We start from the raw sequence: 25,910 nt of genomic DNA, 5'->3' as shown, positions 1-25,910 counted from the left end.
CAAGCTGCAGCTGCTGCTGGACACCGTCAGTCCCCACGCGCTCACTGTGTCTTGTGTACATGCAGGGGATAGGGTGCCCAGCTGGGCTGATCACCCTGATACCGTGTTTCCCCGAAAATAAGGTCTAATGCATCTTTTGGAGCAAAAAAATTTATAAGACTGGGTCTTATTTTCAGGGAAACACGGTAGTTATTTAAACAAAGAACTCAGTACTTAGTTTCCATTTTGATTCTGGATAAACTTGAATGGAATATACAAGGAATGGTACTAATAAAAATGTGTAGGCTAATGGCCTGTAGTAGCTTTTCATTCAAGTTTTACTTTATCATATATAAATATCATTTGTTATTTCTTCATAGATGGTGAATTGAATGTTCTTGATGATATCTTGACTGATGCACCTGATCATGACGATGAATTATATAACCCTGAGAGTGAGCAAGATAAAAGTGGAAAAAAGGGTATGCTACTTTACAACTTCCCTGTGTCTCCAGAAGCTGGGTAACTGGATTTTGGAGCCAAACTAGACACATATTGGATAATTTACCATTGTATAAAAGGCTTTGCATATAATCCAGGCCTTAAGAGTGATGTACTGGTGGCATTGTTGAAAGATTTTCTCAACACGCAGAAGGTCTTACTTGTGCTTCCTGAACATTTTCTTTTCTTTTTTTTCATTTCCTAAAAGCAATTTGTGTTGCGAATTCTCTATGAAATATTCTTTCTGCCCATCATTCCTAGCTTTTCAAACACAGCTTGGCCTATTTAGAGTATGTTATCTTAACACTCCAGTTTGTGCAAAAACAGTGGTCCCCAACCTTTTTGGTACCAGGGACGGGTTTTGTGGAAGACAATTTTTCCATGAACCAGGGGAGGGGGGCAGGGGAGAGGATGGTTTTAGGATGTATTTGCAGCTGCTTCCCAGTGCTAGTGTCACTGCTTCAGGTCCACCTCAGATCATCAGACATTAGGTTCTCATGAGGAGCGTACAACCTAGATCCCTCACATGCACAGTTTTCAGTAGGGTTCTCCTATGAGAATCTAATGCCTGATGATTTCAGGTGGAGCAGAGGCGATGATGCTAACACTGGGGAGCAGCTGATCTCGTTTGCCCACCACTCATCTCCAGCTGTGCAGCCCGGCTCCTAACAGACCATGAACTGGTACCGGGCCATGGCCCAGCGGCTTTCAATATCATCAACCATGGTATCCTACTGCGATGACTCCGGGGGATGGGAGTGGGGGGCACCTTTTTACAGTGGTTCTCCTCCTACCTGTCGGATCGGTGGCAGTTCGTGTTGACTGGAGGGCAGAGATCGACCCCGAGGCATGTCACTTGTGGGGTGCCCCAGGGGTCAGTTCTCTCACCCCTCCTGTTCAACATATATATGAAACCGCTGGGTGAGATCATCCGTGGTTTTGGGGTACGGTATCATCAATATGCTGATGATATCCAACTTTTCATCTCTACCCCAAACCACCAAAACAATGCCCTCGACGTGATGTCCCAATGCCTGGAGGCTGTGCGGATCTGGCTCAAGCTCAATCCTTCCAAGACTGAGTGGCTGTGGTTTCCGTCATCCCTTTTTGTGCATCTTGTTCCATCTTTGATGACGGGGAGAAATTGCAGCCCCCTCAGAGAGGGCCCCCAATCTGGGAGTCCTCCTGGACACGCGGCTTAGTTTAGAAGAACACCTGACAGCTGTGACCAGGGGGGCCTTTTACCAGGTTCGCCTGGTACGTCAGTTGCGCCCCTTCCTGGATCGGGATGCTCTATGCACAGTCACTCATGCCCTCCTTTCTCGCCTGGACTACTGCAATGCTCTCTACATGGGGCTGTCCTTGAAGAGCACCCGGAGGCTTCAGCTGGTCCAGAATGCGGCCACGTAGGTTATCATGTTACACCCCTTTTAGGCGGCCTGCACTGGCTGCCGGTTGTTTTCCGGGTGCGATTCAAGGTACTAATTATGACCTTTAAAGCTCTCCATGGCTTAGGCCCAGGGTACCTGCGAGACCACCTACTGCCACCAGTAGCCTCCCACCGTCCAGTGCGATCCCACAGAGTTAGCCTCCTCAGGGTGCCGTCGGCCAAACAGTGTCGGCTAGCGACCCCCAGGGGGAGAGCCTTCTCTGAGGGAGCGCCTTCCCTCTGGAATGAGCTGCCCCTGGAGCTTCGCATAATCCCCGACCTCTGGTCCTTCCGATACGCCCTAAAAAGTTGGCTTTTCCAGCAAGCCGGCCTGGCCTGTTAATTTTATCTAATTTTTAAAATGTTAGTGTTATATTAATTGGGTTTGTTTTTTGGATTGTTTCTAATTTCCTTTTAACTTTTGTAATATGTGTTTTTTAATGCTGTACGCCACCCTGAATCCTTTGGGAGAAGGGCGGCATATAAATCCAATCAAAGAAACAAACAAGGTCCCAGCTTTTTGCTAGGCAGTTTCAGTCATATATATTTGGTTGACAGAAATCTCCCACACGGAAGGGGAGTTGAAGAGATCGGTGTTTGTCTGCTTGCTTCTTGTACTCAACGGTGTGTGCCAGCACTTTTTCCGTATTCTCCCACTCATTCTTTAGCGACTCCATCCACTCGGTCACAGTCATGGAGGAGGGAGGTTCTCTGGGCAGTTCAAGCATGGGGACAAACTCCATGCCACTAGTGACCTGGAAATAGGTTTATCCAGTGCTGCTATGCACGGCATTGTTGTAAGCCACTTCTGCAAGCGGCAATAGTTCTGCCCAGTTTTCTTGTTGATAATCCACATAGCATCTTATATATGACTTCACTATTGCGTTCACGCATTCCGCCGCACTGTTCATACTTGGATGAAAAGCCAAGCTGAGTCCTTGTGTGGATCCAATGGATCTCAGGAACTCTCTCCAAAACTTAGCTGTGAATTGGACTTCTCGATCTGAGATGACCTGCTGGGGTATTCCGTGCAGTCAGTAGATCTGTTTGATGAACATCTTAGCCAGCTTCTTCGCAGAAGGCAATCCTGAGCAAGCGGTAAAATGGGCTTGCTTAGAAAATAAGTATTACTGTCCAAATCAATGTGTTTCCCCTGCTGTTTGGGAATTCAACAAGAAAATCCATTGCAATTTCTTCCCAAGGCCTGCTGGGGCTTGCCACTTGTTGAAGGAATCCAGGGGGCTTTCCTGGTCTCATCTTCATGGCAGCACAGGTGGCGCAGCTTTTCACATAGTCTTCTACATCCACTTTCATTTTTGGCCACCAGAATTGCCACCTTGCCAGATGTAGGGTTTTCAGGAATCCAAAGTGCCCGGCCATCCTTGAGTCATGGCTGCGCTGTGGCACCTCCAGTCTCAAGCTTGCGTGGACATACAGCTTGGATCCCTTCCAGGCTAGCCTATCTCTCATGAACAGAACGTCTTTGTTGTCCATGAGATGGGGGTCAGTGGGAAGCATGGTTTTTAAGGCAGCTGTCATCTTGTCCCGGCTGGGGTTGGGTGGTCGTCTGGCTTGGCCTCTGGTGGTGACTTGTGCTGCTTGTTGTATGGTGGGAATGATGGCATGGACAACTTCCTCCCTGTGGCTATCAAATTGCGGTTTTATTCACAGAGCATTGGCTTAACAGGTTTTTCCCTGCCGGAATGTACTTCACTTTGAATTTGAATTGTCTGAAGTATTGCGCCCAGTGGACTTGTTTGGGAGACAGCTTCGTAAGGGTTTTCAGAGTTTCTTGGTTTTTGTGATCAGTCCAGACCTCGAAAGGCACTTTCTTCCTTCCAGGAAATATTTCCATGAAAGGAGGGCCCACTGGACTGTGTAGGCGTCCTTCTCTCAAATGGCTCACCTTCTCTAAGTGTCAGTGAGCTTTTTGGACACACAGGAACAGGGCAGGAGTTGTCCTTGTGGGTTCTTCTGTAGGAGCACTGCTGCCATGCTACGTCACTAGCGTCTGCTTGGATGATGAACTGTTGTTCTGGATCCGGATGCTGAAGGATCGGCTCCTGGGCAAAGAGCCTTTTTTTATTTTTCAAAGGCTTTTTGACAGTCCATTGTCCATACAAGTGGCTGGTTTGGTCATTGTGTCATCTTCAACAGTTTTGTTAGGGGTAGGGGGACCTCTGCAAACGCCAGGATAAATTGTCTATAAAAGTTGGCAAATCCCAGGAAGCTTTGAAGTTGTCTGCAGTTGTGTGGGGGCTGCCAGTCTAGCTGTCAACGCTTAAGGCATTTCCATGACTACTATCACCTTGAGAAGGGGAGGGAAATTCCATGCATAGTTTGGGCCAGAGTAAAAGTCTCATATTCTGTACTGGGATGTGAATGCGCATGTCTAGAACCCTGCTTTAACGTCCCGTTGGAGAATGTGATTAATGACCTCAGCCAGAGCGGAGGGGGCACAGGGGTAAAGGTCAGACACCATTAAATGTGATTTAGTTTCAGCTACACAGAAGTCCGTGCTAAGATGTTAGTCCTAATAAACGAATGGTTTTACTTTGAATTTCATCCCTGGACTCGTAAATTAATTAGGGCAACTCTTGGAACCTTCACAGATAGCTGAAACTCACTTTTAATTTTTTTTTTCCGGGTTTCCTGAAGCCCGGCCTTCCGAGTACTCCCTCCCAATGTTTGGGTTGCTTGGAGGGAAAATCAGGAAGACAGGAGATTGATTGCAGCTGGAGGTATCCGGCAAAGCAAAACAAGGATGCCTTTCTCAGAAGCAGAAGCAAGAGAAGATAAGTAAATGTGGAAATTCCCTTGCCCAAGTCCAAAGCCCCAGATGGAATCCCGAGGGAGTGCAAAAGAGCAACGGAGGGAGGAAGTGAGGGAAGGGACATCTGATCTTGTTGAAGGGAAGAGATGCAGACTGGAGCGCAGCCCCCCTCCCCATCCCAATGGAAGGAGAAGGAGCCCAGAACGGCAACCAGTGAATCTCCCACGCAGCAGGCAGGCTGCCAAGAGCAGGCAAACCCCTCCCTCTCGCCGAACTAGGGGTGAAGGAGATAACCAGCCATATCAGGTGCAAGCATACCAAGGCCAACAGGAGGCTGGGGGATTAGGGCTGGATGACCCACCCCAATTCAGGGGAAAGTTTGACAGAGACTCAGACCAGCTAGCCCTATTCCTTGATTCAACTGATATCCACCTAGAATGCTATGGGCACCTCCCCCAGAGCCATGGTGAATGCCATTGCAGAGGGTCTAGAGGGAGAAGCAAGGGAATGGCTAGCAGCCCTCCACAAGAGGAGAGCCCCCCAACTGCAAGACATAGATGGTTTCCTGCAACTGCTGGAGGCCAGGTTTGAGGAGGTGGAGGAGGCGGGCCCATATGCAGAAGATGAACTCAGCAACCTAAAGCAGAGGGGCCGCCCCATCAAAGAACACATCCGTGAATTTAGGAGGGTCATAGGAAGGCTACCCCCCTTACCAGAGCGGCTGCTGGTGCATTTTTTCAGAACAAGCCTGGACAAGCAAATTACCCAGCTAACTGCATACTGCAACATCCCAAATCAACTCTCTGAGTGGTTCCGAGTAGCAACAAAAGTTGACAGCGGGCTGCGCACCAACGACATGACAAAGCAAGCGGACACACAAGAAAGAGGTCAACCCGACCTGAAACCACCCAGCCGGCAGGGAGCCACAGCACCACAGCAGGCTCTGAGACTAGCCCTCCCTCGAAGTCCACCGAAATGCTACAGATGTGGGGGGATGGGCCACATGGCAGCTGCATGCCCAACCCCAGCCCCAAAACCAAGGCAATACCCACCTCCTAGGGCACGACCAGAACGAGGGTCCAAACGGACCACCAACATGTCTGGGAAAGCCCTCCAGGCTGCAAAGGCCCCTTTCCCCTCAGGCATAAGTGATGGCAGCGACAACCAATCGCCAGAATCATATGACAGCGAGGACAAGGGAGAAAATGACCCAATGGTGAGTGAATCAATTCACCCTTTCCTTTTTCCAATACGCCTCACAGCCCCAAAAACAGGAAACCAGGGGGATTTTCAAGCCCTAATAGACTCAGGCTGCACAAGGTTGCAGGCTGATCAACCTAACCACAGTCCTGAAACTGGGGATCAGAGCAAAAAGACTGGCCCACCCGATCCGGTTCGAGCAGGTTGATGGGTCCCTAATGGGTGGAGCCTATGCCACCCACCTAACTGAACCAGTGAGGCTAGAACTAGCGAATCACTGGGAAGTAATTTGATTCGTAAAAGCCCCCAAAATGACAGATGCAGTCATACTGGGACTTTCCTGACTGGACAAGTGGGGACTGACCATCTGGTGGAAAGGGGGTACCCGAAGACTTAGGATATCAAGGGGCCCCCAACCTCTCCCACACCAGCAAGTAGAAACACCACCCACACTGGAAACTCCCCAAGAGAGCCCACGAGAACAACTGGCAACCACATCCTACAAAATCCCAGAGGCCGAACTGATTCTGATAGAATATCAGGACCTCGCAGAAGTATTCAGCGAGGCTGAGTGTGATGTTCTGCCTCCCCACCGGGAGACAGACTGTGCCATCGAAATCATCCCCGGGGCAAAACTACCCAAGCCCAAACTGTATGCCATGACGCCCCGGGAAATGCAAGAGATGCGCAAATACATAGACAAAAACTTAGCAAGGGGGTTCATTGAGCCAGCCAAGCCACGGGTCGCGGCACCAGTCCTCTTCAAAGAAAAAAAAAGATGGAACCATGAGATTGTGTGTTGACTTTCGAGGAATAAATGGGGTGCGTACACGACCTATACCCCCTCCCCCTCATGAAGGATATGCTGTCTCATCTGGCCAAGGGAGCAGTCTTCACCAAACTAGACCTCAGAGAAGCATACTACCGAGTATGAATCAGAGAGGGAGATGAGTGGAAAACAGCATTCAACTGCCTCCTAGGGAGCTTTCAATTCAAAGTGATGCCTTTTGGACTGCAGGGGTCCCAGGGGTATTCATTCAGTTAATAAACGAGGTGTTGCACGAGCACCTCTACAAGGGGGTCCTCGTCTACCTAGATGACATCCTTATCTACACGGAGACCGTGGACGACCACGTACCCCTGGCCCGCCAAGTACTGGAGAAACTTCTGGCAGCCAACCTGTATGTCAAGGTATCAAAATGCGAATTCCACCGTGCACAGTTAGACTACCTGGGTTACCGAATGTCAAATGAGGGAATAGAGATGGACCCAGCGAAAGTGCAAGCCGTCCTAAGCTGGCATCCCCCTCGCACCCGCAGACAGCTACAAAGCTTCCTAGGGTTCGCGAACTTCTACAGGCAATTCATCCCCTCCTTTGCAAAGATTGCCAAACCCCTGACAGACCTGCTGAAGACAGGGAGCCCAGGAACGAAACCTCGTCCGGGACAACCCCTACCATGGGACCTAACCTGCCAAGAGGCGTTCGAGACACTAAAAGAAATGTTTGCAAAGGAGCCAGTGCTGAAGCATCCTGACCCTGAGCAACCTTTCGTGATCCAGGCAGACGCCAGTGATGTGGCAGTGGGAGCGGTGCTACTCCAAAGTAACAATCAAGGAAGCTTACAACCCTGCGCCTACACCTCCCGCAAGCTCACAGACACAGAGAGATGATGGGCCACATGGGAGAAAGAGGCTTTTGCAGTGAGATGGGCACTGCTAACCTGGAGACACCTGTTGGAAGGGAGCCAGAAACCGTTCGAAGTCTGGACCGACCACAAAAATCTGGAGGTGCTTAGGACCCCACGGAAACTATCACCTAAACAAGTCCAAAGGGCTCAGTATTTCAACCGTTTTGATTTTGTCTTAAAGCACATTCCAGGCAGGAGGAACTTTCTAGCTGACGCCCTCTCCCGCATGCCTCAGTACAAATGCGAACGGGAGCACGTAGTGGACGCCATCATTCCCACTACCCAAACCGCTGCTCAAGTGACCACCAGACGGCAACGCCGTGACCGGCAAGACCAACTTGCAAGCAACCTAAGCACGAGGCTTAAAACTGAACTGCTAGCAGACCCCTGGTTCCAAACCAACCAACACATCTTGACAAAGAGAGATGACCTTGCATGGAAGGGGACAAAACTCTACGTCCCAGAATCCCTACGTACCCTAGTTCTTTACACTTAGCCCAGAGGCAATTCTGGTGGCCTGGCATGAAGATATAGATAGGTACGTGAAAAGTTGTACCATTTGTGCCACAATGAAGAGACGACCAGGAAAACCCCCTGGACTACTGCAAATAGTAGCAGAGCCAACGAGGCCGTGGGAGGAGATTGCAATGGACTTTATGATAGAGTTGCCAAAAAGTGGGGGAAACACAGTGATTTGGACTGTAATAGACCTGTTCTCCAAACAGGCACACTTCATACCCTGCAGCAGACTACCCTCAGCTCACAAGCTGGCTAAACTGTTCGTGAAGCATATCTACCAACTGCATAGAGTACCTCGAAGAATTATCTCAGACAGAGGGGTCCAGTTCACGGCTAAGTTCTGGAGGAAGTTCCTGCGGTCCATTGGATCATCTCAGGGTCTTAGTTCAGCTTTTCATCCGAGCACCAATGGGGCAGCAGAGAGACTGAACACCATGGTAGAGCAGTACCTGAGGTGTTATGTGAACTATCAGCAGTCCAATTGGGCAGACCTTTTATCTTTTGCTGAGGTCGCGTATAATAATGCTGTCCACAGTAGCACAGGACTCACGCCGTTCAAAATAGTGAGCGGTATGGACTTCGTCCCAATGCCTGAGTATCCAAGGGATCCCCCTTCCTCAGTCAGCTTGGCTGACTGGATGTTGATGCTGAAAGCGACCTCGGAAAATGTCAAAAAGGCACTGGCTAAAGCGGCACAAACCTATAAGAAGCAGGCAGACAAACACCGGGCTCCGCAACAGCCATTCCGGGTGGGAGAGAACGTTTATCTCTCCACAAAATATTTGAGATTAAAACTGCCTAGCAAGAAACTGGGGCCAAAGTTTATGGGACCATTCCCTATAGTAAAGATCATCAACCCAGTTACGGTGCAATTGAAATTGCCTCGATTGTTGGGGAAGATACACCCAGCATTCCATAGCAGCCTCTTAAATCCTGTGATTGGATCAACTCTGAGACCACTACCCCAGGAGCCCCCGGGCCCTATGGTCATAGGGGGCCAAACCCATTATGAAGTTCAGCGTATCCTTGATTCAAGGTGGCACAACAGACAACTCCAATACTTAATCAAGTGGAAGGGCTACCCCTTATCAGAGGCATATTGGGTGAAAAGTAGAAATATCCAGGCTGATCGCCTTATAGCAAAATTCCATGCAGAAAATCCAAGCAAGCCTGGGGGAGGATCACATCCCTAAGTTATACACCTGTACTCAAATTGCTTTGTTTTATACAGGTCACTTTGAGGAAGTGAGGGGAGCCGGATGTCAACGCCTAAGGCATTTCCATGACTACTATCACCTTGAGAAGGGGAGGGAAATTCCATGCATACTTTTGGCCAGAGTAAAAGTCTCATATTTCTGTACTGGGATGTGAATGCGCATGTCTAGAACCCTGCTTTAACGTCCCATTGGAGAATGTGATTAATGACCTCAGCCAGAGGGGAGGGTCACAGCGGTAAAGGTCAGACACCATTAAATGTGATTTAGTTTCAGCTACACAGAAGTCCGTGCTAAGATGTTAGTCCTAATAAACGAATGGTTTTACTTTGAATTTCGTCCCTGGACTCGTAAATTAATTAGGGCAACTCTTGGAACCTTCACACTAGCACTGCTTTCACTTTCCCTGGGTCCATTTCCACTCCTCCGCTGGATATCTGGTAGCCTAGGTAATCTGGGGAGGCTTTATGGAATTCACATTTTGACAGCTTGGCGTAGAGTTTTGCAGTGAGTTTTTTCAGCACTTGCCGCACTAGCTTTAGGTGTTCATCAAGGGTCTCACTGAATATGAGAATGTCATCCAGGTAAACGAGGACCCCTTTGTATAGGTGCTCATGTAGCACCTCATTAATTAGTTGCATGAACACTGCTGGAGCTCCCTGCAGGCCAAATGGCATGACTTTAAATTGGAAGCTGCCAAGCAGGCAGTTAAAGGCGGTTTTCCATCCATCTCCTTCCTTAATTCTTATGCGGTAGTAGGCTTCTCTTAAATCCAATTTGGTGAACACTTTGCCCTTGGCTAAGTGGCTCAGCATGTCCTTCATGAGGGGGAGGAGGTATGTGTTCTCCACGCACACAGCATTAATTCCACGAAAATCCATGCAAAGTCTCATCCCCCCCATCTTTTCCTTAGAGTACTGGGGCAGCTACAGTGGGATCTCGGGTCACGACCACAATTCGTTCCATAATCTTGGTTGCAACCTGATTTGGTAGTGACCTGAATCTAATTTTCCCATTGGATTGTATGTAAATATGATCAATCCGTTCTAGACCCCTACGGACTATATATAAATTAAAAAAAATTAAGCACAAAAATAGTTAATTATGCCATGGAACTCACAGTGTAATAGTAAAATCTTTTAATAACAAAAATGTAAAGTCTGGCAACACACTTAAGCCAAAAATGAACCAAAACAAAGACTTAAACGGAGGCTTGAAAACCAAAGAAAACAGACTATTCTTTGATCAGAGTTAAAGTTCTGGGTAAGAAATTCCAAGCACATGCACAAGAGACATGGGAGGAAAGTTCTACAAAGCATGAGACAATGTGGTGTCCTTTCTTATACCCACAAAAGTCTTAGTTCTTAGTATGTACTCTAGTCATATAATCTAACTACATTGTGAAACTCAGTCATATACCCTAATTTACATCTTCCTGCAACAGACTCATTTCTGAAAGTGTTTATCTTTTGTTATCTTTTCCCTCCTTTTGTCTTCCTAATTGGCCAAATCGGTCCCCTATTAACAGCACAAAAGGTGTGTAGTTGCTCTGGTAGTTTGAGATAGAGAGAGTTACATGCCAATTCCTGGAGGAAATGTGGGTGGCGTTTATGGAAGAAGGAAAAGGATTTATGAAGGATTTAGATCTTAATGCTGGAAGGATGCAATTGATTGCAGGCATATGTTTTTACATAGGCATATGTGTTACAAATGCTTAACAATTAAATGCTTAAAAAATAGTTTTACAGCAGTATATTATAAATATATTTTTGTAGATTTTCACAGGTGTAGGTATGCTGGTCTTCTTGTACCAGCTACCGGAAAAAAACACACACCAACCACTACTTAAACGCACAATCCCATCACCACCCTGCACAGATGAACTCTGTAGCCAAGACCCTCATCTCCAGAACCAAACGCCTAGCCGACAAAGACCACCTGAAAACTGAATTGCACACTCTCACAAATGTATTAATCTCCAACAGATTCCAAAGAAAAACAATTACCAACCTAATCCAAAGGGAGACGCCCCCCAAGAACAGAGACACAGAACAGGACACCGGCATCGCCCTCCTCCCTTACATCAAAGGCACCACAGATAAAATCAGCAAAATTCTCCACAAGCGCAATGTCAAGACAGCCTTCAGCACTGACCAAAAAATACCCAACATCTTAAGAAACCCCAAAGACAAGATCCAGCTAGAAAACCAAGGAGTCTACGAAATACCATGCAAAATCTGCCCTGCCACATAAATTGGACAAATGAACAGGAGAATAAATGCACGCATCTCAGAACACAAGAATGCAGTAAGAAAAAAAGAAAAAACTTCCTCCCTTTTCCAGCACCTTAAAGCTACAGGACATGAAATTGATTTTGAAGGAACCAAATTAATCTCCAAAACAGAACACTTCAACAAGAGAATAATTATGGGGCCATTGAAATAGAGAAACACCCCCACAATATGAATAAATGTGATGATGCCTCCCGCCTACCAGACATCTGGAAACCAGCCCTAGTCAACAAACGAACCCCACCCACCACCCAGGTCATTACAACACAAAAGAACAACGGACACACAGCCAGTACCTCAGCCACACAGTATGATACGAAACAGCCGACCAATCTACAAACATCAACTCCATCTACCAATCAGGATGCAACTACACAGCCAATCAATCCACTTACAGCACCAAAGCCAGCACTCCACACACCCCCACCAAGATTTATAGAAAGACGACAGCTCCGACCACGCCTTACTCGCACAAGCACAAAGCCGAAAACACCAGTCTGAAGATGGCGAGTGGGACCTCGCCAAAACGTTGCCAAGACAATCTCAATCTTACACAGGAAAAGACCCGAATACAAGAAGACCAGCATATATACACACACACACACTACAATAGAACAAATGTCTATAGAAGAACAAGTTTCTACTTAATTTGATAATACTTACTGCTTTTTATTTATTACTATTCCCTTCACTAAGAAAACCTTGAACAACAGAGAAAACTGTACAGTAGATCGATTCTGAGAGAGAGAGAGAGAGAGAGAGAGAGAGAGAGAGAGAGAGAGAGAGAGAGAGAGAGAGGAGAGAGAGAGAGAAGAGAGAGAGAGAGGTGTTACTGTTTTGCAGGAGAATCTGCAGGAGAATCTGCCTCCGTGATGGAAGGACGTTCTCCTTCAGGTGCTTTCTCTCTTGCGATTTCTTCATGTTCTAATGTTTCATCTTCAGGAATTTCTGAGTCAGGGGTTTCCTGTTTTTTTAACTGTTTAGTCACCAAAAAGCAATCTAATGTGACTTGTCTTTTCCTGCGCATCAAAACTTTACAGAAATGAGAGATGACATTATCGTTCATCATGTTCAACGCTCTATTCGTGAGAGTTTTGTTGGGGTGGTATTTTTCAAATAAATTCTGCCATCCATTCCATTTTCCTATGATGTTTTTCAACACATCACTTTTGTTTTTAAAGAATTTTATTGGTTTTTAAACATTTATAGGAAAGGGTAGGTGGATATACAAAAAGTTTTGGCAGCTACATCGTGCCGAAAGTAGAAATCCCTCCAAATCTCACAACTTTTACAGAGAAAAAAAACAAAAGATAAAAGATAAGCAGAAACAGCATCTAGTTATACATTGTATCAACCATATGTTCAATCATCTCTTTTGCCACTTTCTAATATATCAACAATTACAATGATATTTCAAATATATTTATTTTTGTGACCTGAGTCTTTTCAATATTGCTCCCTCCCCCCTGTCCTCTGGTGGAACCACAGCCCCTCCCTCCCTCATATCTTGTGTATTGTCACCTTTTTCACTACCTCTTATAATTTCGTCCTCTAGGAGGGCACTATGTTTTTTCATGAAGGCCTCTGCCTCCACAACTGTATTGATTCTAATTCTGTTTCCCTCACAGAAGATCAACATTCCTTCTGGCAATAACCATCTAAACCAAACTCCTTTGTTATATAATTTCTTTGATAAGGAGGAATACTTCCTCCTCTTATCTCTTATTTTTTTCGGAATTTATTTAAGAATGGCAATTTCTTTATCTTTATATTTTAGCAGTCCTCCCCTTTGGGCCCCCAAAACCTCATCCCTCGTGGTCTTCCTAAGAAATTTAACGTGTACTTCCCTTGGAACATTATGTGTTCTGGCATATTCTGAATTGATCCTTGCCGGTGGACTTCACGGACGTCTTCAGCAAGCAGAAGGCGGACCAATTGCCGCTGCACCGGCCTTATGACTGCCCCATTGACTTGGTGCCAGACGCGCAGTTCCCTGTGGGTTGCCTGTACTCCATGTCCAAGCCAGAATTGGCCGCATTGTGGGACTTTCTGGACAAGAACCTCGCCCAGGGTTTTATCCGGCCCTCGTCTTCGCCACTGTCTGCCCCGGTCTTATTTGTCAAGAAGAAGACCGGGGATCTGAGACTCTGTTGTGACTATCGTCGTCTGAATGCAATCACGGTGCGCAACCATTACCTTCTGCCCCTGATTCCTGAGTTGTTGGAGCGGCTCCGGGAGGTGACGGTGTTCACGAAACTGGACTTGCATGGCGCCTATAATCTGGTCCGAGTCTGGGCGGGGGATGAATGGCACCCGGTACGAACACCTGGTATGGACATTTTGAGTACACGGTCATGCCGTTTGGATTGACCAATGCCCCAGCCGTCTTCCAGCATTTTATGAATATCTTCCGGGACCTCTTGGACCAGTTTGTTGTTATTTACCTGGACGACATTTTTATTTACTCGGCTTCTCGGGAGGGTCATCAGCAGCACCTACGCCTGGTCCTGCAACTACTCCGGGAGCATTGTTTGTACGCGAAGCTGGAGAAGTGTCAGTTCTGGCAGACTACCATCGAGTTCCTGGGGCACTGTATCTCCCCTGAAGGAATTGCGATGGTGTTATGGGTATCTCCGTTGGGAGAGAGAAAATACCGCAGCGGAATTTACAGCTAGAGAGAAAAAACGTTGCTAGTAGAAAAAACACGAATAGAGTTTCAGACACTGCTAGTAAAAACACAACAAGTAGCTTTACCAATAATAATTGTTTCACAAGCAGTGATAGTAGATGTATGTCTAAACACAGTTCAAAGAACAAACAATTGCTTACGGTCGCAGTTCACGTTCCAGTCATCAAGTGAGCAAGTAGTTATCAAGCATAGGACAAGCAGAGAGAGAGAGAGAGAGCTCTCCTGACTCCCTCTTATTGTAAAGGTAATTACAGCTGATAAGTACATTCAACCATTTAAAGCAACAACGACCATTTGTTATTGTATATAGATATATGTTGCCTACCCAACACTAGGAGTATACTCCCAACAGATGGAGCCGGGCAAGGTAGAGTCTTTGCGCAGTTGGGAACCTCCTCGGCGAGCGAAGGATATCCAACGACTCCTCGGGTTTGCCAACTACTACCGGACCTTCATCCCCAGCTTCACTTCCCTGACCGCGCCCCTCACTCGGCTCCTGCAGAAGAAAGTGCCGTTTCGCTGGGGGCCTACGGAACAGCACTCGTTCAAGGCCCTGAAGCACGCCTTCATGAAGAAGCTGATCCTGAAGCATTGTATTGATCTTTGTCCTCCTACTGGAGAGGAGGCGAGTGTCGTTGTTGCACAGCCCACTGGTGTTGTCTTTCTACTCATCTTCCTAATTTTATTCTCTCTTTTATTTTTGTAACTTGATCCAATTAAGATTGACTATCAGGAAAAATAAGAAAGGGGAAGGAAAAAAGCGAGAAAAGAGAGAAAAAGATGTCCCAGATGACCTCAAGAATATCTCAAGAATATAGAACAAGAAAGAGCAAATAAGTAGAAAGAATGGGCAAGAAGGTCAAAGTTAAAATAAAAAAGAATATAAGAAATGTAGTAAAAAAAAACAACCAAAAAGACAATAAAAATCTTAACCACCTTGTCCAATTAGTTCCAAATCATAAGGTCCAACTTAAAAAAAGAGAAAAAAGAAGAATAGGGGAATTGGAACATTATAAAAATGGGAGAGGAATAAAAAGAAAAAAGGAGCAAGAAAAATTTTGCTTGCAGATTCCTTTGATTCAGTCCATTTAGATTTAAAAAGAAACCATCCAGATGTCTCATATATCTCAAATATCTTAAAAAGGGAAGAAGAAGAAGAAAAAACAATATTCAACACTTCAAAACTTCAAAGCTTCAACAAAAAAGAGGAAAAAGGGCGAACAAAAAGAAATCATCACATCCCAGGCAAAGTAATGTAAACACTGTCAGCAAAAAAAAAGAGAGAAGAGAGAGTTCAAAGTTTTTTCCATTTTAATGTAGAGGCTTTTCCAAGCTCACTCCAATTTTCCCTTATATGTTTTCATTCATCTTCCAAAATAGGTCTCCAGACACTAAAGATCCACAAGAAACACCTGCATAAACAACTGTGTTCTTGCTTCTTATCAGGTCTTAACCTTGCATGAAAGAGTTTCTCTCTAAACAATTCCAGCGGTAAGAATTGGCAACTTTGTTTCAAGATCTGCTAGGTGGTAGTGTTAAATTATATCCAATCTCAAGCCTCTTACAACTCTCCCTTTCGAATGAAATATTCAAAGGAAAAAGCCCAAGGAGTAAAAAGATAATAAGGAAAGGAAAAAAAATTATGGCAGTTTAAAAATAAAAGCATAAGTCTCTTCAATTCACTTCCAAAAATCAAGAAATTAGAAATAAAGAGAAAGCTCCAACAACGAATCCACTTTAAACTGTAGCAAAAGTCCAGCCTGGCTTCCGGTAATAAAAAGGGAAAAAAACCCGAACGGTTTCAATTAACCATACTTAAAACCATCGCTGAGTCTCTGGTTATTCTCTATTTTGCCTTAAGTCTCCAAATTTAGGGTGCTCTCTTTGCAATTAAATTTTTTTTTAAAAAAAGTCTCACCAAAACGGCATGCTTCTCTCTCCTGCTCTTACTTTATGGAGCTGTCAGCAGCTTCGGCAGCCCAGGGGCTGGCTCTTGATCGCCGGCAAAAGGGGCTTTTTCCCAGGTCTCCAGAGACTTTGCAATCCCCTGGATCCCCCTGGTGTTCCCCTTCCTCTCACCGTCTCTTCGGGACGGCTTGGGTCCAGATTGGACTGTCCAAATGATCCGGATTCAATGGCTATTCCAGAGTAACCGGAAAACCGCAGTATCACCGCGACGCATACCTCCTCCTCTCCACCCCGGACAGTTTTGCCCGTCGAATCCTTTGCTGCAGTTCACGAGCCCGTGGACTTACGGTCTCGGATATGGGATGTGCAGCGGTACGACGAGTGGGTGGAGCAACGGAGGGGAGAGGTAGGGCCCGCCTCCCCGTGAACCTTCGACAACGACCTCTTGAGGTACCGGGACAGGCTCTATGTGCCCGCGGGGCCCCTCCGAGGACTTATTCTCTCCCAGTGCCATGACAATCTGGTGGTGGGACATTTTGGCCTTTTCAAGACTTTGAACCTGGTCTCCCGTACCTTTTGGTGGCCCCGCTTAGGACACGACGTACAGACGTACATCACCTCTTGTGTACAGCGTTGGCAGGCCAAGTCAGCGACAGGAGCTCCTCCAGGGTTGCTTCAGCCATTGCCGACCCCGGACAGACCCTGGGGAGCCGTGTTGATGGACTTTCTGACGGAATTGCCTCTGTCTTCGGGGTTTACCACGATCCTCGTGGTGGTGGACATGCTCACGAAATGGCACATTTCATTCTCTGTCGGAGATTGCCGACAGCCCGCGCCACTGCCCGCATGTTCATCTAGCACATCTTCCGTCTACACGTCCTACCCGATCGGGTCGTGTCAGACCGTCAAACGCAGTTCACGTCCCAGTTCTGGAAAGGGCTGATGGAGGCTCTGGATGTCCAGATTTGTTTGTCCTCAGCACACCATCCTGAAACCAACGGGGGGACGGAGAAGGTGATCGGGATTTTGGAGCAGTACTTGCGCTGCTTCGTGAATCAGCAGCAGAACAACTGGGCGGACTACCTGGCCGTGGCGGAGTTTGTATTTAACAACTCGCAGCACACCTCCACGCAGACGACGCCCTTCCTGGCTAATGTCGGGTACCACCCTCGCTTCTTTCCTCTTACCCCAGTCGACTCCCCGGTCCCCGTAGAGCAGGACTTCCTCTCGGAGCTCCAGGCGGTCCACCAAGTGGTGCGCCGCTATCTGACTCAAGCCAAAGAGGACTACAAGAGGGTGGCGGACAGGTCTCTGCGTGCAATGCCGGAGTTGGCTGTGGGAGATGGCGTGCGCCTGTCCATGCGACACCTCCCGTCCCACCGGCCGGCTAAGAAGTTGGATCACCGTTATCTTGGGTTGTTCCCGGGGAAGGCCATCATCAACCTGGTGGCCTATCGCCTGACCTTGCCACGCTCGATGCGAGTGCACCCGGTGTTCCATCGGTCGCTCCTGGTCCCTGAGCGGTCGGCTTGTCCTCTCCTCCAACTGTCTCCGCCCCAGCCGTCACCACGTGAGGCGGAGAAGCAGCTTATGCACGAGGTGGCTCGGATCCGGGACTCGAGATGGCTAAAGGGACGATCCCAGTACTTGGTAGACTGGAAGGACGATGGGCTGGACAAGGGGACTTGGGCTAATGTGACGGGCCTACCATGCAAAATGTCCCTCGAGGCCACACCCTGAGCGTCAGACCTGGGGGAAGTGCCCTGCGTTGAGGGTTAGTGTTGTGGCCCAGCAGGATCCAGTTGAGCTGCTGATGGACTCAGATAGCGAGGAACCATATGAGTCTGCCCTGGATGATGTGGAGGACCCTGTGCAGGGTTCAGACTCAGAGCAGGGACCAGAGAGGCTGCTTGGCTACCAGGAGGCGCCTGAGGCATGGAGCAGTGGGGAGGATCAAAGGCAGTTTGTCCCTGATGCTAGATTGAGAAGGGATGAGAAACGGAAGCAGCAACTCCGTAGGCAGACTCACAGAAGATGATTAAGCACAGGTGGTTGTGGATTGGCCCCGCCCAAGAGAGATTATAGGTGAGGCGTTGGGAGGGGACATTTGCAGGAAACAACCATTCGAATTAGTAGTTAAGAAAATCTATCTGTGTATTCTAGCCATGTCTGTTCGTTTGGACTATCTGCATTGCTTCATTTGAATTATCTGGGTTGCTGCAGAGCTACTCTATTGAATGTGAGTTGTCTGTGCCCTCAGCCAAAGGATTCGTTATCTCAGTAATTAAGCAGTGGCAAATAGCCAAGCCTGTGTTCTGGTTTATTCACAGGTGGTGGTGGTAGGGTGGGGGTGGGGGTGGGGTCAGAACAGTGATGTAACCAAAATAAAATACCTTTTAGATTGCCAAGGTCATCCTTTGTCTTGGCACCTCTGCACCTGACCGGAACTGGATGGGTGGAACTGCCAGCATGGCAGTGGAAGATTGGACCATGTGATGGACTTGTGGGTGTGGGGGCAAGATAATGAACTTTAACTTGGGTGGAAAAACGGAAGAAGTTTCAGATTTGGGCTTTCCCCCAGATGTGCCAGCATGGCTCTTTTAATAAATTGGAACTTTGAGCAGCACGTTGCCTTGGACTCTAATTTAATTTTGGATGCTATTTGGAACACTGACACTGAGATTCCTCAAAGTTCCATTTTATTAGAGATGTCATATTGGCACATCTGGGAAAACTTAAATCTGAAAGCTTCCAGGTTTTCCCCACCCAAACGAAAGTTTAAGTCCCTGCCCAGCACACACATGTCCATCACATGGTCCAATCAGACACCGTCCCAACTGGAGATGCCTTCCAATCACACCACTCCAGGTGCAGGGCAAGACATCCTTGATTCTGAGAAAGGAATGTTCTTTTGACTATATCTATCCCACTCCATATAATCCCCCCTCTCAATTTCCCACAGCAGTAAATGTGGCAGGCCTGAAGGCCCAATGCAAAAGATGGCTTCCAGGCCTGACACCAGGCTGCTCTGGCTGAAGGTTCTTCCCTGTCGGTGGCTTGTGAGGGACTGAGAGCCAGATGAGTTCATGGCTGCCTGAAATATGCTTGCAGCAGCTGCTGAACACAGAGTGGGTGGCCCTCTGCCTCCACCTGCTGTCAGTGCTACCACGGTGAGGCAGGTGGCAAGGCAAGGGTGGCACCACACCGGGGGCTCTGCATGTCCGCCCCTGCCGTCCAATGTCTGGTGCGTCTTTTGGAGCAAAAAAAATAATAAGACCAGGTCTTATTTTTGGGGAAAACAGTAATTATTATTCCTTAGTGAACAAATATAGCTAATAATTTGAAGTCTTTGAAGGCAGGTTTGTAGGAAATGTTCCCTTGTGAAATGGGAAAAAAAGAACATTCTGTTTCAGATAATTTCCTATATTTTTCAGCTTTATCCAGTAATTTTCACAATAATACATTAGTTCCCCAAGCTTTAAATAGAGATCCTAGGAGTTCTCATCAACTGGCCAGAAGTTAATAGCTACAAAATTATGTGTATAAAAATGTTAGATTCAATGTCTTTTTATGCTTTGCCTTATGCTAAATGAGAAAACATTTTGTCAATTGTATTACATTTTAAAAAATACACAAAAACATTAACGATAAAAATACAATGAAGAATAAGAGAATAGGGATAGTAGTGTGAAATGGTATATGTTTTATGCATAAACCCTAACAAAATGTTTCCCATCTAAATTGTATATTTTGAAAAAAAATTGAATTACTAACTTCAATCCAATATTATTTAGCTCCACCAAAGTCCACCAAAGGTGATAAAGTTTCCTGTTTGAGTGTTACTTCAATCTTCATTCGTGATGATTTTTTGCCCAGGTTATCATACAATTTTTAACTAGTTCATCTTCTGTTTCCAATTTTAACAAATGTTTATAATTTTTAGCGGTAAAGTTGTTAATCGTTTGTACACAGTTCCGTTTTAAAGATAGTTTGAACATGTTCGGAATTGAATACTTTATCAGCTTTAAATATCTCTGAGATTTGCAAATACAAAAACCATTGACAATTGAAACCTTCTAATACCAAGTGTACTCTGGATTTTAATTTAATATCATATGTGAAGTAATCCAATAAATCTGCATACCTTAACCATTTTTGTCTGACCCTCATTTCCTTTCTCTAATGTGCTTTTGGGGGGAGGGGCATAAAGGTACTTTTGGCCATAGTCTCATTTCATATTTATTCCAAATTCTCAAAATGGCTCGCCTAATAAAGTGGTTTCTAAAATCAACATTAACTTTATCAGACCATAGGTACACATGCCATCAAACATTTTCTGAAAGTATTTGCAACCAGCTTTTTAACATTTAAGTAACTAATAACTTTTTTTTAAAGGATCTAAAAGGAAAAGTGAGGGGATGGAAGTAGCTGAAATTAAAAAACAAAAACCATCTGTACATTCCTCAAGGCAGATGTTACCCAAACTTCCAAGTTCTTCTATTGACAACAACAAAAGAATTGGGAGCACAAAAGGAAAGCCAGTATTGGAATACAAGAGTGAGGACTATCGAAGGTCTGACAGAAGTAAACCTCCAGATGGTGACAGAAAGATACATATGACAAGCAGCACCTCCAGTGATCCCTATGAGGGAAAGCCTGAAAAGACATGTATGAGGAAAAGGGATGCTGACAGAAGGGCTAAGTCTTCTACTCCAGATGCTTCTGTAGTAAGTAATGGGTTGTGAATCTCTCTGTACTTAGATAGGATCTTTCCTGCAATAGTATGTTGCTTTATATTATTAGTTCCTTAGGCATTTCAGATGTTTACCTTCCTTGCTCAGTTAAAGTACACTGTATGCACAATTATTAGGCAAGTTGTATTTTGGAGGATTAATTGTAGTATTGAACAACTACAATGCTCTTGGTAAATCCAAAATGTTAATAAACCTCAAACCTGAATATTTAAGAAAGCAAAAGTGAGGTTTTGGCTTTCTTAGGAGAGTATCTATGTGTGCACAATTATTGGGCAACTATTAGTGTAAATAATTATGCAACTAAATGAAAAATGAAAATTTGCCCATCTTATTCATTTATTTGCATCTGTTAAATGAGAATAATAAACAACTAAAAAATGTACAAATAAACCAGTGGTGGGTTGCAGGCGGTACGCCCCAGTATGGGCATACTGGAGCCTGCCCGGAGCTCCTTACCTGTCCTTTAAAGCCTTCGGCGCTTCTGCTCACGCACATGGCGCATACAGCACCTGTGCGACGCTCCACCGAGCAGCTGGAGCATCGCGGAGGCTTGAGGCACAGATGGCAGGTATGATGCATGCGTGCATCGCGCGCATCCATGTGGGTGACGCCGGGCCCGTTCCAACCGTACCGGTTGGAACGGGATCCGGAACCCACCACTGAAATAAACATTTCTGACATTAAAAAAAAGATCAGTGACCAATAAAGGTAGTCCTCGAGGTACGAACCTAATGGAGCTTGCCCATTAGGTTCGTAAGTCAAAAAAGGCATCAAATGAATCAGACTCAATTTTACAAATTTTTAAAATAAAATTCATTAATTGAATCAAATGGCTCCTTAAATGAATGAAGATCTGATTTACTTCCTGCCCAGCCACCAATCAGCTGTTTCCAGTACAGCCAGAGGAACTAAATTGCCTCCAAGCAGGCTTGCAGAGCTCTCAGTTTGCAGTTTAAAAAAACCCCACTTGCTGCTAATCAGCTCAAGCATCTTCAGACACCTGCCCAGAAAAGGGGTGGGTGGGTGTGGCGGTAATTTACAGAACTCTCCGAATGCAGTTGCTTTTTTTAAAAAAAAACTGCCACTAATTACTGGTAGCTTAAGAGTCTCCAGCCTGGCACTGAGGGAGATGGGGATTTACAGAACTCTTGGCTTGCAATAGTAACAGAGATGGAATGGATCTTGAGGTCGTCTAGTCTAATCCACTGCTTTCATAAGAGTATTCCTGATAAATGCCTATACAGTCTCTTCTTAAAAGCCTCCAGTGATGGGGCACCCACAACGTCTGGAGGCAAATTAGATTTAAAACCTCTTTAAAAAAACACTGCCTTGATCAGCACAAGCTTCTCCAGGCAAAATCCAAAATGGGGAAGGGTGGGGTATTTACAGAACTCTCTCATTGCAGTTGCTAAAAAAACCCCACTTGCCGCTATTTAGTCAAAGTGGAGCTCTTCCCCCCCCCCCCTTGCCCTCTCTCCTCTCCCTCTCTTCTTCCCTTACCTTTCTCCTCTACTTCCCACTCTTTGTCTCATTTACTTGGTGTATTTCAGCTTCTGAGCGAGCTCCATTTTATGTTAATGGTATTTATTATTCCTTTTCAATATACATATTTAATTTTTCTCCTCCTTTTTAGTAAAAAAACCCCCGATATAACAGAAAAGTATACATATATAGTCATTGTGCTTTTAAACCCCCCCCCCCCCTAATTTTGGTCGAGATGTAGACCTGGTTACAATTCCCAGCTATTCTCATCATTATCTTATATACTGTATTTTTCGGAGTATAAGACGCACCGGTGTATAAGATGCACCAAGGTTTTGAAGAGGAATTTTTTTAAAAAAAGTAGGTAGGTAGATAGAGGGATAGACAGGGAGAGAAAGAGGGAGACATACAGTAGGTAGGTAGGTAGGGAGTAGTTAGGTAGGTAGGTAGATAAAGGGATAGAGAGAGAGAGAGAGAGAGAGAGAGAGTTTAGGTAGGTAGGTAGAGGGATAGAGAGAGAGAAATAGAGAGAGAGAGAAATACAGTAGATAGGTAGGGAGAGAGAGAGTAGTTAGGTTGGTAGGTAGAGGGAGAGAGAGAGAGAGGAGAGAGTGAAATAGAGAAATACAGTAGGTAGGTAGGAAGAGAGAGAGAGGGTAGGTAGGTAGGTAGAGAGAGAGAGAGAAGTACAGTAGGTAGGTAGGGAGAGAGTGTGTAGGTAGTTGGTAGGTAGGTAGAGGGACACAGAGAGAGAAATAGAGATAGATAGAAATACAGTAGATAGGTAGGAAGAGAGAGAGAGGGTAGGTAGGTAGGTAGGTAGAGAGAGAGAGAGAAGTACAGTAGGTAGGTAGGGAGAGAGTGTGTAGGTAGTTGGTAGGTAGGTAGAGGGACACAGAGAGAGAAATAGAGATAGATAGAAATACAGTAGATAGGTAGATGTTTCTGCTGGCACAGCACTTGATCAATGTAATACTCATCAATCAGTTAAAGAGCTTTCCAAAAGGAAAAAAAAGTTTTTGCACTCTGCAAACCACCCAAAAACGGCCCGTTTTTCACAAAAACAGGCCCGTTTTTCACAAAAACAGGCCCGTTTTTTTTAAAGGCATGAATAGCCTTGCAGAGTGCTCCTGGGTGGGGGTGGCAAAAATGAGCAAAAATTGGCCCGTTTTTCAAGAAAATGGACCTGGTTTTTGTCAAAAAAATTGCATGCATAGCCTTATGGAGGCTTACAGTGGGGCAAAAAAGTATTTAGTCAGCCACCAATTGTGCAAGTTCTCCCACTTAAAAAGATGAGAGAGGCCTGTAATTGGCATCATAGGTAGACCTCAACTATGAGAGACAAAATGTTAAAAAAAACCAATCAATCACATTGGCTGATTTGGAAAGAATTTATTTGCAATTTATGGTGGAAAATAAGTATTTGGTCACCTACAAAAAAGCAAGATTTCTGGCTCTCACAGACCTGTACCTTCTTCTTTAAGAGCCTCCTCTGTCCTGCATTCATTACCTGTATCAATGGCACCTGTTTGAACTTGTTAGTATAAAAGACACCTGTCCACAACCTCAAACAGTCACACTCCAAACTCCACTATGGTGAAGACTAAAGAGCTGTTGAAGGACACCAGAAACGAAATTGTAGACTTGCACCAGGCTGGGAAGACTGAATCTGCAATAGGCAAGCAGCTTGGTGTGAACAAATCAACTGTGGGAGCAATAATTAGAAAATGGAAGACATACAAGACCACTGATAATCTCCCTCAATCTGGGGCTCCACGCAAGATCTCACCCCGTGGGGTCAAAATGATCACAAGAACAGTGAGCAAAAATCCCAGGACCACACGGGGGGACCTAGTGAATGACCTGCAGAGAGCTGGGACCAACGTAACAAAGGCTACCATCAGTAACACACTATGCCACCAGGGACTCAGATCCTGCAGTGCCAGACGTGTCCCCTTGCTTAAGCCAGTACATGTCCAGGCCTGTCTGAAGTTTGCTAGAGAGCATTTGGATGATCCAGAAGAGGACTGGGAGAATGTCATATGGTCAGATGAAATCAAAATAGAACTGTTTAGTAGAAACACAACTCGTCGTGTTTGGAGGAGAGAGAATGCTGAGTTGCATCCAAAGAACACCATGCCTACTGTGAAGCATGGGGGTGGCAACATCATACTTTGGGGCTGTTTCTCTGCAAAGGGACCAGGACGACTGATCCGTGTACAGGACAGAATGAATGGGGCCATGTATCATGAGATTTTGAGTGCAAACCTCCTTCCATCAGCAAGAGCATTGAAGATGAAACATGGCTGGGTCTTTCAACATTACAATGATCCCAAACATACTGCCCGGGCAACAAAGGAGTGGCTTTGTAAGAAGCATTTCAAGGTCCTGGAGTGGCCTAGCCAGTCTTCAGATCTCAACCCCATAGAAAATCTTTGGAGGGAGTTGAAAGTCCATGTTGCCCAGCGACAGCCCCAAAACATCACTGCTCTAGAGGAGATCTGCGTGGAGGAATGGGCCAACTTACCAGCAACAGTGTGTGCCAACCTTGTGAATACTTACAGGAAATGTTTGACCTCTGTCATTGCCAACAAAGGATATATAACAAAGTATTGAGATGAACTTTTGATATTGACCAAATACTTATTTTCCACCATAATTTGCAAATACATTCTTTTCAAATCAGCCAATGTGATTGTTTGGGTTTTTTTTTTGCATTTTGTCTCTCATAGTTGAGGTCTACCTCTGATGCCAATTACAGGCCTCTCTCATCTTATTAAGTGGGAGAACTTGCACAATTGGTGGCTGACTAAATACTTTTTTGCCCCACTGTATACATTGCTGCTGGGGGCTGGGGCAGCAAAAAACTGCCCCTTTCTTTGCTCATTTCTGCCCTCCCCAGCCCCCAGGAGCTCTCTGGAAGCCTCCATAAGGGTTTCCACAGCCATTTTGGTGAAGGGGCGGGGCTTCGGGAGGCAAAAAATGCTGTATTCGGTGTATAAGACGCACCCAGATTTTCAGCCTCTTTTTTGAGGAAAAAAGGTGTGTCTTATACTCCGAAAAATACGGTAATTATACATCCTTACATGCCCCCAATTTGTGATTCTGTTTTTTAACACAAGAGTTTCTCATTGTAGGTACATTTCCTGTTCCCTCTCCATTTTTCCATACCTTGGATTAGAATACCCTTAATTGTCTTCTAGATGGCAATCTTCGCTGTTCAATGTTCGTTACACTTCCCTTAATGTATTATATAAAATAACAAGCGGTAAACATCTCACTCTGTTCATCATCTTAAAAGTTCTATATATGTCCATGTTTCATAAATTTTGACCCATGCTTAGTTGTCCTTCTATTGTCATATTCAATCAATTCACAACTCAATTTAATTATGTTAAAAAGGTAGATCACAAACCTCTGCTTTACAAGATCCCCATATCAGTTTCGTATTTATCTATATTCCATATATATTAACTTTTATTT

The 25,910-nt window shown here is 45.6% G+C and overlaps 1 protein-coding gene across 5 annotated transcripts in view; it reads left to right on the top strand.

Moving 5' to 3' along the window:
• LOC309400337 (YTH domain-containing protein 1-like) overlaps positions 1–25,910 on the top strand; it is a 115,232-nt gene that overhangs the window by 15,906 nt on the left and 73,416 nt on the right. For 4 of the 5 annotated variants that reach the window (XM_081968762.1, XM_081968759.1, XM_081968760.1 and 1 more), the window contains exons 2-3: positions 360–461; positions 20,587–20,918. In XM_081968762.1, the coding sequence (XP_081824888.1) occupies positions 360–461; positions 20,587–20,918 (434 nt within the window). The remainder of the gene's footprint in view (positions 1–359; positions 462–20,586; positions 20,919–25,910) is intronic. The other variant, XM_081968761.1, reaches the window with a different exon arrangement.

Source organism: Natrix helvetica (assembly GCF_964273705.1).
Source record: "Natrix helvetica genome assembly, chromosome: W".
Lineage (NCBI taxonomy): Eukaryota > Metazoa > Chordata > Lepidosauria > Squamata > Natricidae > Natrix > Natrix helvetica.
Note: the sequence above shows the minus strand (reverse complement) of the source record. Positions and strands in the feature narration are given on the sequence as shown.